Here is a 15145-nt window from a genome sequence, read left to right as displayed (position 1 = left end):
TACACATTAGACTTATTTTCATACTAGATTTGAACCGGTAATACGAGGATTTTCAGTCCCCTGCTCTACTAACTGAGCTATACCGGCCATTTCCTTTCCTACACATTAGAGGTAATACGAGGATTTCCAGTCCCCTGCTCTACTAACTGAGCGGTACCGGCCATTTCCTACACATTAGACATTTATTTTCAATAGCGGATTTGAACCGGTAATACGAGGATTTTTAGTCTATCAAGTTGCACTTTTACCCAACTTAGGAAGTTGCTTCCATACAATGGTGGTGGGATCCTCACGAACAAAAAAAAATGATTAATACTCCATATTGTTATTTTCGTTCGACTCGAACCTAAGAAAATTCCTTAGAATATAAAATGGATCTAATTCTATCGTTCATCGGAGATTTCTCACGAACAGTATTGAAAAATGAAACAATGTGGTAATTTTCACCATTGGGCTCAACTCAATCCCTTCAAGGTTATCATGATGGTTACAGAAACAATGTAGGCAAAAGAGTAATGAAGTGCAGAACAAAAAACAAACATTACGACTCAAAACCCTATTTCCTTTCCTGTCTAAGTGTATATCAAGTAACACACTCCCACCAAAATTTGTGAAGCTCCTTTTCCATCTTCCTTGAAGAAATAACAATTTGGATGGCCTCAAAAGGTCAAGGGTAGCCTGCTTCTTTGATGTAGAAAAGAATTAACAAACCGACACGAAATGTACAACTTATGGTCTCCAATGTATTATCTAGCAACTTGAAGGATCAAAGAACAATGGAAGCTTCAAGCATTGGCCTTCCACTGTCAATGAATCACCCCCCACAATCTCAAAGAAGCTTGCTGGTTCTTCGGCGCGATGAGCCACTCGGAAAGAGCTTCATAATCCATCCCAAAACTCTCTCCACCACCTAAGAATGAGAAAATTTATATGCCTGACTGAACTAATTCCAACGGTAAGATCAAACTATACTCTAAGTGTTCAAGCCCACCACTAACAAATATTGTCTGTTTTGGCTCGTTAAACGTGTCTGTTAGGGAGAAGTTTCTACACCCTTATAAGAAATGCTTTGTTCCTCTCTCAACTGATGTGGGATCTCACAATCCACCCCTTAGAGGCTAGCCCAAGCCCACTGCAAGCCGATATTGTCCCTTTTGGCCCATTACGTATCGTCGTCACCTCATGATTTTAAAACACATCTGCTAGGGAGAGGTTTCCACACCCTTATAAGGAATGTTTCATTCCCCTCTCCAACCGATGTGGGATCTCACAGTAAGCCAGGCTCGCCAATTTTTTTTCTGAATGCAGATAAGCAGCATTTATTTATACTTAATCCCACCCCCCACACCGGAACACGTGCAGGTGCATACAAACACAACAAACAACACAGGACACATGGCAGACTAAGATGGCTTAATGAAAGATAATAATACCTCATCGCCTTCATCTGCAAGTACGATATTTTCATTTTCATGATGCACTGCGCGAGAATCAAGATGCCTCACAGGAACAATCTCACCAGCCATACTTTGAGCAATCAAAAGCTCTAATCTTTGAGTTTGTGCTTCTAGTTTCCTAGTGAGCTCTTTGTTCAACTCCTTCATAAAGAAACAAATAAATGTACAAACATAAAAGACTCAGGTTGAGGGACAATATGAGCAGTCTAAAATTCAGTTCCTAACATACAGGCTTGAATCTCCAGCCAATTGTATTTTTTGAAGGTAGGGTAATTGCTATTAAGGTGAACATGTATAAAAGAACCGATAGTGTGTACAATATTCAGATTGGACAAAAATTTACCTTCAACCTAGAATTGCCAGTTAACTCAGATGCCAAAGCTTGTGTTAACTCCTCTTTCTCTAAAGCTAACTGCAAATCAATAAAATTCATCATCACAAGTCAATAATATTGGATACATTAAATAACTTATTCCTCTTTTCTACGTGGTTAGGAAAGAAACCATAATATCAATAAGAGGGACATGACATCTCTCCTGAGACAAAGAGGCCAACCAAACGAAAAGGATGCTCAATTGGCCAAAAAGTACTCCCTTCTTCTTTCTTTCTTTATATGTATATGTGTGTGTGTGTATATATATGAAACGGAAACTTGTATATTCATATCGAGAAAAGGAAGTCAACTTAAGGGCAAGGGGTAGAGATAACCCGCTCCCCAAATCACCGGGGTTTATTATTGAAAGACAAGAGAAGAAGTCAATTACTCACTTTAATGACTGCAAAAACCAATAGGGAACAAAAGCTAAAACAATTGAAACAATAATCACACAAAAAAAGGAAAATAAAAAAAGATGATAAAACCCCCAAGATAAGTATTACAACTTCTATTGCGAATTCTTAATTCCTGAAACTAGACATAATTTATATTATATTTTCTTGTATATAACAAGAAAAAAAAAAGTTAATATTCATTTACGGATGTTACCTCAGCCATTAGAGCATTGATGTTTTGAACCGTCCTCATGTGATCGGGAGGGGCAATGACTGATGAAACTTCAGTAGTAGCATTTTCAAGCAGCATGGGAACTCCGGAGGTATCATCTTCAGTAAAAGATGCTCCATCTTTTACTTCATGGTTAGAAGTACCAGGAGTAGTATCTGTATTCATTGCACGAATTAAACATTGAATACAAAAGTAAATAAAAAATTACTGTGACAAAGTTTATCTTGAGAAAAAAGATGGGTGAAGTAAACTTATGAAAAAGAGATGAAAAAGGAAGCTCTCATCACCTAACTCTTCTGTAGATGTCGCCATGTCTTTTCTATTAGAAGTATTGCTAATATCAATAGACTTTCCACTTGTAGAAGCTTTGCGATACTTCGACTGCAGCAGCTTCTTCTCTGTTAAAAAGAATGGATGAAATGACAGATAACTATGATGTTAGTTAAAAGATGGAAACCAGAAGGGTCTTCTTAAAGTGTACCAAAAAATGACATCATCACGTCAGACCGTTCACGATAGGAGGAAAAATGCTAACAAATAACACCGAAACAGCAAAGAAAAAAAGTGGTGGATCTACTTGTTATCATTTCTAAAAAACAGAACACAAACAGGCAATTATTTTCAAGAACAATTAAGGTCCCATTTAATTCAAAACTCTCTTCCACGCAGAAAAAATTAATCACAAAAGAGATTGTCAAACAATCAACCATCTCCGATAAACAAATATCTCAAATGTATTGTTTCTAGCACTATTAGAGATTAATAAGAAAATAAATAGAAAAATAGTAAAGCATTCAAATTAGTCTATTAAAATTACAAACATTATTTTTATGACAATCTTCGTTACACTTACCTTCCTGAAGAGCATCAATAGTTGACTGAAAATCTTGACGTTCTTTCTCCATGATAGACATTTTCTTCCTGCAAGATCCAATAAAATTATAGTTTATTTTTAAGCTCCAGTTAGTAAGAACAGCTAAAGACAAAAATCCTTTATAACGGATAACCTTCCATTGATTAAATGAGACGTAAAAATAAGGAAAACTAAGATTGCTCCAAAATATGAACTAATTACACATGGAGTAACTAAAAAGGGTAGAGCAAAGACAAAAACTACACAAAGTTGAAGTGAAAAATACAACCCATTATTTCATTCTAACCACAAGCCTCACAGTAAAACTTTGAAGCACTCATGCATAAAATAACATCTCTGGCTTTTAACTGAACTGTGATCACAGAAAGATTCGAAGTTCCCCCTAAAATTTGTATGAAACACCAATGAAATTCCCGTCTCACTTTGTTTTCCTTTACCTCTGGTTGGTGAGGCTTTTTATTTTCCGTATGGCCTATCCTAGAAGTTCTCAACTTTTTTTCAATGATATTTTTTGTCGCAAAAAAACAAAACAAAAAGTTTTAAATAGGTGCAATGCTTAGCCTAGTCATTCAAAACACTTGATTTCCATGAATAGCCATTTCTGGAACTTTACCAAACAAAGAAATAACCATGTCAAAATTACTGAGGGACTTAATGTGATGATTGGTTTAAGAACCAGAGGTTATTTGTTAATGGCCATAATATTGGATGACGTACTTGTATGAAGAGATTTCAGCTTCTAAGTTCTCCAATTGCCTCTCCAGCTTTAACTCATTAGACCTTAGTCTTAAGGCCTATATAAATAAATAAGAAACACATTTTAGACATAACTAATACTCCAAACACAATGCAAGTAGGACTCCGGTCCAATCCCTGAGCAGGACGGTCAATGTCATTCATTGTCATATGGAAAGCATAACAAGAATATGTTAAATTCCTCAATTAAATTCAAACAAAATATATATTTAACCAGTCAAATGAAGAGCGACATATCTATAATGCAACAATGGATAGATAAACCATGAAGAGTGCTAATATCAAAATCCAAAAAGGATGTCTACCCAAATCACAACAGTTGCATTTTACAGCTTAATTTGATAGACATTCCGATCTAAATGAATGTCATTCCTCGGTCTCCAAATTATGCATATCATAATCAACTTTGGAAGTCTTCAGTTTGGAAGAAATCTTCATTAGATGATAAGGCTTTAAATAAGACTTTGGTTTTCAAGGTGCTTTTCTAATTATTCTTAATGACCGAGGAAGATTTCTTTTTCAAGGATGTAATCATTTGGGCAGAGAAGAAGGCAGCCCAATTAAGACAAACATCTGGAGAGAGAACCCAGAAAAAATTTTGGATTGAGAACACCAAAAGAGAGGATTTAAGAACTCCCAATTTCCTTTAAGTTCAAATGCACTCCTAATTTCCCCCTTCAAAGTTTTTCTATAGGGTTCCTGAAAACTCCTCCAAAATAGAGCCATATGTAGTCTTTATTGAAAATCTCAACGACTGGATTGATCAACTAGAATTCGAATTGGAAAAGCTTCACAAAGAAATGACTCTTTGTTTGGAAGCTCATTCTAGAAAGAAGCTAGAGCTACAAGTTGAATTCAAAAAGGAGACGCAGATGTAAAATTCCCAAAAAAAAAAAATACAAAGATATGCTACTTGATCCTGAGTTTGAAGTCAAAGATCCTTTTGGAGAACTATAAGTTCACTTTTCAACGGAGGAAACCTACAATTATGATATCAAAAAATCATTACCTTATCTTCAAGACCAATTACTTCAGAAGCTATCAGCTTGGCACGTTCATCAGCTGCATTACACTCTAGTTGTACATTTGCATACTCAAGTTTGATAGATTCCAGTTCAACCTGGTGAAGTGAAGGAGTCACACACACATACACATGTATATGCACACACGTCTGTACAATAATTGGGGAAAACTCCACATTTCATAAACATGTATAATATTTTTTTATAAATCTGCTCATGAAGCATTGTAGCAGCAAAAAGTACTTGGAACATGAAATCTTCAAGTCTTCAAATTAATGAAAATATGCAGGTGTGAGAACTGAGAATGACACATCTGGCACGAGCTACAACAATAAGTTTAATAAACATCACACATAATGCAAGGAGAGGTAAAATGGATTCAATTTCACTTCCAGAACTCCAAAGGAGTCAAAGGCATCTCACAAAGTCTCAGGACAACACTGTAACAGTTCTTTGGATATATCAGGACAAAATTAATATAAATCATCTAAATCCCCATGCTAATTCATGACTTGAATCTAGAATATCAACAATGATCAAGTCAATTAAGAAGATAGAACTAAATTGGATACCAATGATTAAAAATTATATCCAGCTTTCAGATTGAATACATGTCTGTACTATTGTAGCATAATTCGTTCTTAAAACAAACTTCTCACAAGCACACTCTTCATGATCCATAAAAAATCCAGAGGAATACAGAAATCGGGAAAGAAAATCAAAATAACATCGATTGTGGAGGCTAGTCACCCCATTTCAGTCTGGAAACTTGATCTTCAGTGAAAAACTAACAAAAAGGAAGAAACTAACTGAGATAAGAAAAAGACTAACCATTTGCGTCTTCATTTCCTCTTGTAACATCTCCATATCAGATTTTAGTTGGTTGACAACACTTCTCTGAAGGATTACCAAGAAAAAGGAAAACAGAAATAAAAGAGTTCAATCAAAGCCATATGGTTATCAAGAATTAATCTCACATTAATTTAATTTCGAAGAGTGTCAGTGTGAAAACTGCAAATGTTTAAAGGGCTCCCACTTGCTTTTCATTGAACAAATGAAAGATACTAAATGGGGAAAAAACACACTCTAATTGGTCTTCCTCAGAAAACAATCGTAAATAAATAATAATAATAATAAATAAATAAATAACAATATGAAAGGGGCACCTAAAAACATGAACTATGCCATCGTCTATATCCAGACAGCCTATAAGACATTAGATTCTTCAACTTGTAAGAAACGTCTGATCATTAAAATAAAAGGTTTAAATTTGGAATCGAACTCTATGATTCATCACAAGAATAAGGATGCTCAAATGGGAAGGTGGTTGTTTCTTCGAATTTAGTACATTATTGGTTGTGACGTCCCATAAGCTGGACAGAGGAACTTTTTAATTAAAAAATATACATACAGATAACACGTTAGCAGAACAGTCAAATTTTAACAAAACCGTAAATGTCTGAATGATGAAAGCCATAGATTATTACTTAGTCAGATATCAAGACCAGCGAAATATAGAAAGTTTAGTCATCGGAAAGGTGATAGCGTTACATGATACCCACACAGATTCTATAAACTAACCTGTTTATTATAGCTATCTGTAAGAGATGAATTTTCAGCAGCTAAGGACTCTGCTAAAGCCCTTGAAGCCTCCACAGCTTTTTGTAATGAGAATTTCTCTTGTGTCAAATCTTCAATGTGCTGAACAAGAAGAAAATTCAAGACCACAAAGAATGTCAATGGAATATAATCTTCACGAGAGAAAGAAATGCAAAGGAAGCTCAAGAATGAAAAAAAGTTAGAAGATGGGAAAAACATTTCCCAAGAAGCACAAAAAGGTATGTAGTTCATCATTTATTCAAGCAGTATCATTTCTTTGCAACATCTTCATTCTATATAGTACGCGGAGTCAAATAATTTGCAATAATAACATTTCACCAACTTCAGCTATCTATTATGAAAAAAAAAAAAATTAGTAAGAACTCTTCAATAAGCTTCTGGAAGTTTTAAATTAACCTGTTTTCCTTTTGATGGATCAGGCTAAGGGTCAACAACACTCGAGCTATACATAATAGGAATGTCCATTGAAAGATTCAACAATAAAGAAATGTCTTGGAATGTAATTTTCAAAATCAATCAAACTACTACAAAGCAAGAGGACTCATCTCAGTATGACATGAAAATAATGAAGTAAAGGAAATAAGACTGTGTGCTCCTTCAAGTGAAGGTATGCAGCAACACAAACTTTAAATTCTCAATTTTAAGTAACTCACTTGGATCGGAGTTCACTCCTTGCAGTAATTTCATATCATCAATAAAACTGTTTCTTATAATGATAATGATTAAAAAAAGACTACTCGAGTTTACATAAACATGGGAAATACTTGATTCTATACAGAAAAACAAATGTAAAATATAACTGCATAATTTTCTCAACTCGTTAACTTTTCTAGTTGGAAGTACTGTAGAAAGGGTCCAAAACTCAGTCCTTCCCCATACCAATTGCAACTACAGGAACACATATAAATTATCTTTTAGTTTTGGTGAACTGATTTAAATAAAAATTCAAAAAGAACATAATATAATCTTTCTTGGCATTTGCAAATTTACATATTAGATGGACCAGTTCCCGATTCAATGACCACAACCAAATATAAAAGTACCTGCTCCAAAGCAGCAAAATCTTCATGTTTCTTGGATGAATAAAGCTCGTGTTTCTTCTCCAGCATACTATCCTCCTCTATCCCTACAATTGGCTGGGCCACGCCCTTAGCAACAAAAACTGGAGGAGGAAAGGAATTGCTATATGATACTGGAGTGTTTTGAGAGGAAAATTTTGAGGATATTCCCGCTGTTTTCATATCAATTAATGGCTTCTGAAAAGGCAATGACTCTGAGCCATCACGTTCGTTTGTTCTGAACCCATCAGATTTGATAAGATTCTGAAAAGAGAAGGATATTGTAGCCTCTTTTTCATTTGCTTTAAACCCATCAGATATTCTAGATCCCTTATCATGTTCAGCAAGCCCAAGAAAACTCCCTGAAGGAGCCTTGGGTACAGTAAGAGAATCAAGAAACGATGAGCGAGACCTCCTAAAACTATTTTCAGATGATGTTGTGTATGATGGTTCATAGATGGAGGGGCTTCTCGAGTCAGTATTCGAACCAGCAGATTCAGATGACTGCATGTTTGCAGGCTTGATTCTAGTAAAATCAGTTACATCAAAGGGCTTTAGTTGTCCAAGATCAGATGTCTGCTCTCCAATGAATTCAGAAGTTCTGTGCACATTTTCCCCAACTTCTTGGGAACTATATCCTTTTCTACGTGTACTATTAAAGAAGCCTATAAAATACAAAACAATCCGTTATCATCAATCCTCCCTGGATAGAACATGAAAAAGAATAAGAAAAACGAAATCAAACATCACAAGATATATAGAAATTGAAATCCAGTCAAAATTACCATCATTAGATGACGTGAAAGAATGTCCACTAGCCAAAATATTGTTACTACTGGAAACTGTATATTGTAAATCTCCGATAGTATTCTGTGGAGAAATATTTGCAGAAAACTTATGCAAAGGACCAGAGCTCTTAAGTATAGAATTTTCTTGACCATCTCTTCTATAGAGTGGTCCATCCACCTCACGGAGAGCAGACTGACCAAAAATATTATCGGTCTCTTTACTTGCGTGTTGCTCAATGCCAGATGCACTCCCAAACGGAATTCTAGCCTGGGAGCCAACTCCGGAATCCTTATTTATCTCTAATATTTTGTTTCCGCTAATACCATGTGTGGTTCCAGAGAGCCCTTGACCATTTGATGGTTGCTTCACCGGTTCAGCAGACAAGGCTCCATCCCCATTTCTTGTAAAAGGATAGTCCGCATGTCTTTCATTCAAGACATGTTGATCAATATTCTGAGGAAAGCTATTTGTATTTCTGTCATCTTTGACTACCACAGAGGATGATTCAATAGCAGATCTGCCAGCTCCATTCGTTGTCGTAGCTCCATCAGAATCTGTAATTCGTTGAGCATGCTCCGATTCTAAAGGTTTCTTCTCCTGGGAACCACCAGCTGAAATGTGGTTTTGGCTTGGTGGTGCGGCTTTCTTGACTCGTTCTGCTGCCTTTTTCTTTCTGAACTCCTCTAACTGCAAGAAAAAGGAAGTAATCAAATTTTACATACAACAAGAATCAATGAAGTGATAAAAGAAAAAGGAGCACTTTCTCCAGTTTCTGCTATCGCAATCATTTGTCACTCCAATTACTTCATCCATATGATGTGTGATGTTTTTTTTTTTTTGCATAGAAAAGATAAGGTCTTAATGTCAAAACCTTGGGTAGACACAACAGAACAGCCAATTTAATGATAGAAAGTACTCAGAAAAAAAAAGTTTCAGAACTTTTTCATAATCTTCTTTAGGTAGGCCTTTACACTTGTATATTAAAAAATAAAAGTTCTGGAACGTGCTTAAAGCTATCAGACATCCGTTACAATCCTCTAAGTAAGTTACTATAATCCAGATATAAAGCTGAACAAGCACCAAAAGGTGTGGATCAATTCCCTATCATAGATGCAATCGATATCGACCCCGCAGCTTAAAACATTCAGTCAAAAGTATAAGCATCAAGCAAACAAGTTACAGCCAGATACTTAGCAAAGGAAAACATCAGCATTGACGTATCTCCCCTTCCACAAAACAGATATAAGAAGCTGTGTGTGTAGGGGAATATTATATAATACAGAAACCAAAAATTTCCTAATGCAAATAACAGAAGTTAGCTCCCTAAATTTGTAAATGAAAATCAAACGTTTCCCTAGCAGTTCGATCGTCGTCAATTAATCCCAACTCAACCAGCCTATTGCATACAGAATCTCTACATCGATTGCCGATAGTGTCAAATAAAAAACGTTCAAAGAAGAGAGAAGAAGAATCCATACCCGACGCTTCCCTGCTTCCAAATGCTCTAATTTCCGAGTCGCAGCCATCGAATTGGGCAAAACCTGAGCCGAAGCCATCAAAACAACAATCCCCAGCTCAAGCAAACAATCGCAAAGAAGCCTAAAATCCTTATGACGACACCATTACCGGGTATAAAAACACAACCCCACAAAAGGAATCAAACCAATCACCCCGAGCGGAATACAATGAATCTAAACCAAACACTGCGAGACTAAATTAGCAGAAAAGGAAACCGAAAATCATGATAACCGTCAGGAAATTGATTGGAGAACCAAAAAATGAAAGAATTACGAATTGCGGTAGGAGGAAAATGTTGTTGAAAACAATCCCAAGTTATAAAAGGAGGCGGATTCCAATCGGATCGGACAAGAGGAGATCTGTGGGGGGAAAATGAACAGCAATCTGGCAGATCTCCTCTGCTAACTTCGATCCCTGTATGTGTGCGTTGGTGGATTGTTCTTACAAAGGAAAATTTTGCGGATTTTGCTGTTGTAATTTGGGTGTGGCGTCAAAAAAATTTCCCCCAACGCCTTCAAAACAAATAATAATTTTTTAAAAATTTGTATCATGAGAATAACGGAAGCGTCAAGCATGTGTTTCATTCCCTGTGTTCGTTCGCGGCGGGGAAATGTTTAAAATTAATTAGAAATTAAAAAAATTTAATTATAAATTTATTCTGAATCCAAATTATTCTTCAAAAAATTCGTACATGTACTCTCGATTTTATAACAATTAATTTTTTTAAAGTTTATTATAAAAATTCATATCATCCAAATTAAATATCGATTTTTAGTGTATTAAAAATTAATTAACATATCACGACAAAATGTTTTCAAAACGACCTATCTAAGTAACAAGGAGAAAGAGTACTACTCCACATCGCCCAAATTATTAAACCATACAATTGGGTCGACCTTAACATCTGAAGATGGTATCCGACCTTCCCTGATTCTTGTACGTTTTTTTTTTTCACTTGGTAAATTAGACTATCGACAAATTTTAAAACATATGAACTAAAAAGTTATTAAAAAAAATATGTACAAGTAAATTTTAAAACTCTATAATTTGAAGGGATTAGTTTTTAATCATTCTATAATTTTCACAATATATGAAAATGACCAAAATACCCTTACATTATCTCGCTCGTCAACCGCTACTACCACTATCAATGACATCTCTAGCGCCTTCACCCATGGAACAATTTAGTTTTTGTATAAACTTTGTAGACTCTATTTTGGAACAATTTAATTTTTGTATCCAACCTTACCATCCAATAATTTAATTTAGATACCTTCATATTTATAACAATTTAATATTTTTCATAAGAAACTTTATCAAAATTAAATGCTAATTTATTATAAACAATTTAGACTTTATAAATTCTAAACGCATGGAATTCTTAATTAATTTATTATTCTATCTATAAATATATTTTTATTCATTCAAAATGAGTGAAAAGAAATTTGTGTGTAAAGTTTATCGATTAAATATTAATAAATAAAATTGGAATTATCGGAACATCAAAGTCTGGGTGGTGTAGTTGGTTATCACGCTAGTCTCACACACTAGAGGTCCCCGGTTCGAACCCGGGCTCAGACATTAGTTATAGTCTTATTTTGGATATCTTCTTAAATTGTGAATTGTTGAGATAATTATAGATATTTAATATTTTTCTTTTTTATGAAAATAATTATATCTAGAGTTTCAGCTGATTTTTTTTTTAATTGTGGAATATTTAATATTTTTCTTTTTATGAAAGTAAATATATTTAGGGGTTTTATAATAATTAGTATTAACAAATATATTAATGAAATATACCGTTTTATTTGAGCAATCCAACCAAACATAAAGTTATAAAATTTTATTTATTTATTTTTGTTTTATCTTCTAGAGTAACCCATTAACCCGATCATTCATATTTTATTTACAAGATAGCACCATCCTTATGATAAGCTCTCATTCATCCAGTTCACTTGCTCATCTCACCTTACATCACTTGAAAAAATACACACCCTTGTGAATATTTTCATCCAATGAAAATTATGACAGGAAAAAACTTTAACCAATGCACATGGTGACAAGATCGGATATGAAATTAGTTGCCAGTTTGAATTTGATTCAAGAACTAAGGAATAAAGTCGCGTTACGGCCTACACTAGTTCAATCACCTCAACTCATTGCAAGTACTAAGATCATTACCGGCTAGATTAAGTAAACTGAACTCAACATAAAAGGGCGAACACGAGAGGAATGACATGTCTTCAAACCCTTTTATGCTCCATACAAATAATAGATAGTCATTTATCATATCAACAATTCAACTCACACCAAGTGCGAGGAACGCTCACGTGTTAATTAGAACGCTCATGGGGCTACCCTTCTTTTATTATCATAAGGAAGGCTATGATCCAACAAATCAAGCAAAACCCATACGAGGATCATTGGCAGAGCAGACAAGTTCAAACAAAATGAGTCAAGTCTGTTCAAAACAAAATGATCACCAGACTTCGGGCCGTAACTCACCAGTTGCTGGAGGCATCCATTTTCCTGAGTTGTAAACGCTTTCACCCACTTTCCAACCAGGCACGTCCTTCATAACTTCAGCCTCATATTCGAGGTAACTCTTCCACTCTTTCACGAATCTGGAAAGCGATCACGACAACACGGTTAGATTATGATTATAACCGGGAAAACAAAGCCATCGCAGATTAATAGATCACTTTGGAATGGCATATACATCACACATCCTACCTTTCATCTTCCTCAGCTTGAAGTACAGGCAATATTGCACGCCGGGCTGAATATTTTTCTTCTTTCAGTGCTCTGGAATAGATTAGTACAAAATATATAATGAATTCAGGCCAATGCCCTGTATATGCTATATGCTGCATAGGCTCATTGATAAACTTCACAAGTAGTTGCATCAAAAGAGTAATGTAAACTTAATAAACCAACCATGACGAAGAAGATTCAAAGGGTCGAACGAAACAGCATGACATCATCTACGGGCACTTTTTTTATACTAAATATCAATCCCGTAAACAACCCTTCAAAGTACTAAGAAACTACGGGCACACTTTTCTTGTAACGGCCCAAACCCACTGTTAGCAAATATTGTCTTTTTTGGACTTTCCCTCCCGGGGTTTCCTTCAAGGTTTTTAAAACGCGTATGATAGAGAGAAATTTCCACACCCTAATAAAGAATGATTCGTTCTCCTCCCCATCCTTAACTTTCAGTTTTATCAAATTAAACCCTAAACGTGAACGGATGTCAAGATTAAAACCTTTAGTGTAACTAATTTTGACAATTTTGTTGAGTGCAACCAAAGTCCACCTCTCCTAGACAGGAGGAGATTGTATATAAGTACTCCATTGGTACGAAGCTTTTTAAGTAAAACCAAACGCATCAGCATCAGTATTATAGAAAGGTTTATCATCCTTAACAAACAAACACATGCCTCAGACTTAAACGTGTTGATAGAAACCTCCAAAATTGAACAGGTGGGTAGTGATGAGCCACAATTTGTGGTTGAGCTCTACTAGGCGTGGTGTGCTCTGGAGAATATGAGTTGACATGAGTAAAAGTAGATGGATAGATGACTACTTGAAAGGAGGCTCAATGGTCATTTGTTCAAGAGGAGGATAACTAAATCTCCAATAGTATGATGCCTGGAGTTGAGCATCAAAGCCAGGACAATAACTCAGAAGGAATTTGAGCGATTCCTTAAGTCGATTTATGGAGAAGTTCATTGAGGTGAAACCAAAAGCAAAAATATGAGGGTTTATTAGACAGAGATTATGGAGAAGTTCATTGTCCTTAATAGTTCTCATGGATGAACAATGTTATTTTGCAAGTATTGATTCTTCCTTCAATTGGCTTGAAACTGAATCAAACCCAGGAATCAACTTAAGTCGTCCGAAGTAATTCCCTTTAAGATATCTACGCAGAAAATCAGTAAAATTCAAGACAGCGTAACACAAAGAATGAATCTCGAATTTCAACAAGAACCAACAAATCCCTAACGGAAGTCCTAGGTCCAGAAATCCAGTACATCCTAAGCAAACTCGAAACATTTAATTTGAAGAAAATACGAAACTCGGATTCAGAAAGCAATTATTCCATTACTAGCGAAATGGGATGAAACAGGTAAAGACCATGGATTAAAAGGGAAGAAAACACATACCTTCGGATCTTGTTGCCTTTGCCGACCTGATACATCCCCCAAGAGAATGCACCAAAAGCAGTAAGGAAAATCGCCATGGCGCTAGGGCCTTTGGTGGGAATCCGGCGAGCGTAACGAACGGGTGCGAATCCACCCGGCGGTGGCCCGTCTTGGAGGATCGGCATGTCCTTGACGCTGGCCATTCCAGGCTTGTTCCGAATCGCGGCCTCCGTCATCTCAGATAGCTGCTTCGATGCTTAACTGGACGAATCAAGAGCTGGCTGTAATGGCGAAACAGGAATTACGACTTGGGAGATAGCGAAGACGAAGAAGAGGCTCAAGTAGAGTACAGAGGAAAACGGTGGAACCCGAGCGTATGAAAGCCCATTTTTCTGCCTAATGAGAGCACGCCACGTTGTTGACTGTCAAAGTTTACGTCACCTGCAGGTTAAGTAGTTATTGCCCATTTTATAAAAATTATGAATTACTAATAATTAAATATGACTGTTTTTTTTATAATTAGATTTAAGTTAAAATAATAAAAATACCACTGATTAAAAAATTTATATAATTAAATAAAAAATCAATACAAATTCAAACTTAATAATAATATAAAAAATGTATATTATATTTATATTTGTGTTTAAATATTATATTATTTATTTATCGAGCAATTTTCATTTGCATTATTTTACCATCTTGAAAATAAAATAACTTTAAGCAACAAATATAAATATAATATACACATTTTTTTTAAAAATAAATAAGGAAATTAAAATTATCATTTTGACCCGGTTCAACAGAACCGAGAAATTCGACCGGACGTAAAACCCTTGGCCACGTCAGTTGTAAAGGTACAAAAAAAAAAAAAAAAAAAAAAAAAAAAAAAAAAAAAAAAAAAAA

General features: G+C 35.2%; 2 protein-coding genes and 1 non-coding gene across 3 annotated transcripts; 1 reads left to right on the top strand and 2 right to left on the bottom strand.

Annotated features, from left to right (window-relative positions):
• Nucleotides 1-416: 416 nt before the first annotated feature.
• On the bottom strand, nt 417-10616 carry LOC111464442 (protein BLISTER-like). Its single transcript, XM_023108642.1, has 13 exons — nt 10058-10616; nt 8576-9266; nt 7776-8455; nt 6694-6813; nt 5944-6009; nt 5100-5210; nt 4052-4128; nt 3314-3381; nt 2748-2858; nt 2443-2615; nt 1801-1869; nt 1434-1598; nt 417-910 (listed from the first exon to the last, which is right to left on the bottom strand). Exons 1-13 carry the CDS (start codon nt 10133-10135, stop codon nt 830-832), a joined length of 2490 nt encoding a protein of 829 aa, XP_022964410.1. The 5' UTR covers nt 10136-10616; the 3' UTR covers nt 417-829.
• Nucleotides 10617-11604: 988 nt separating this feature from the next.
• TRNAV-CAC lies at nt 11605-11678 on the top strand. Its single transcript has one exon. It is a non-coding gene; the product is annotated as a tRNA-Val (tRNA).
• A 585-nt stretch (nt 11679-12263) lies between these two features.
• Nucleotides 12264-14611, bottom strand: LOC111464443 (NADH dehydrogenase [ubiquinone] 1 alpha subcomplex subunit 13-B-like). The gene is made up of 3 exons (XM_023108643.1): nt 14264-14611; nt 12831-12902; nt 12264-12721 (listed from the first exon to the last, which is right to left on the bottom strand). Exons 1-3 carry the CDS (start codon nt 14476-14478, stop codon nt 12577-12579), a joined length of 432 nt encoding a protein of 143 aa, XP_022964411.1. The 5' UTR covers nt 14479-14611; the 3' UTR covers nt 12264-12576.
• Nucleotides 14612-15145: the final 534 nt, after the last annotated feature.

The sequence above is a fragment of the Cucurbita moschata genome, unplaced genomic scaffold, assembly GCF_002738365.1.
Source record: "Cucurbita moschata cultivar Rifu unplaced genomic scaffold, Cmos_1.0 Cmo_Scf00030, whole genome shotgun sequence".
In the NCBI taxonomy this organism is placed as follows: Eukaryota; Viridiplantae; Streptophyta; class Magnoliopsida; order Cucurbitales; family Cucurbitaceae; genus Cucurbita; species Cucurbita moschata.
Note: the sequence above shows the minus strand (reverse complement) of the source record. Positions and strands in the feature narration are given on the sequence as shown.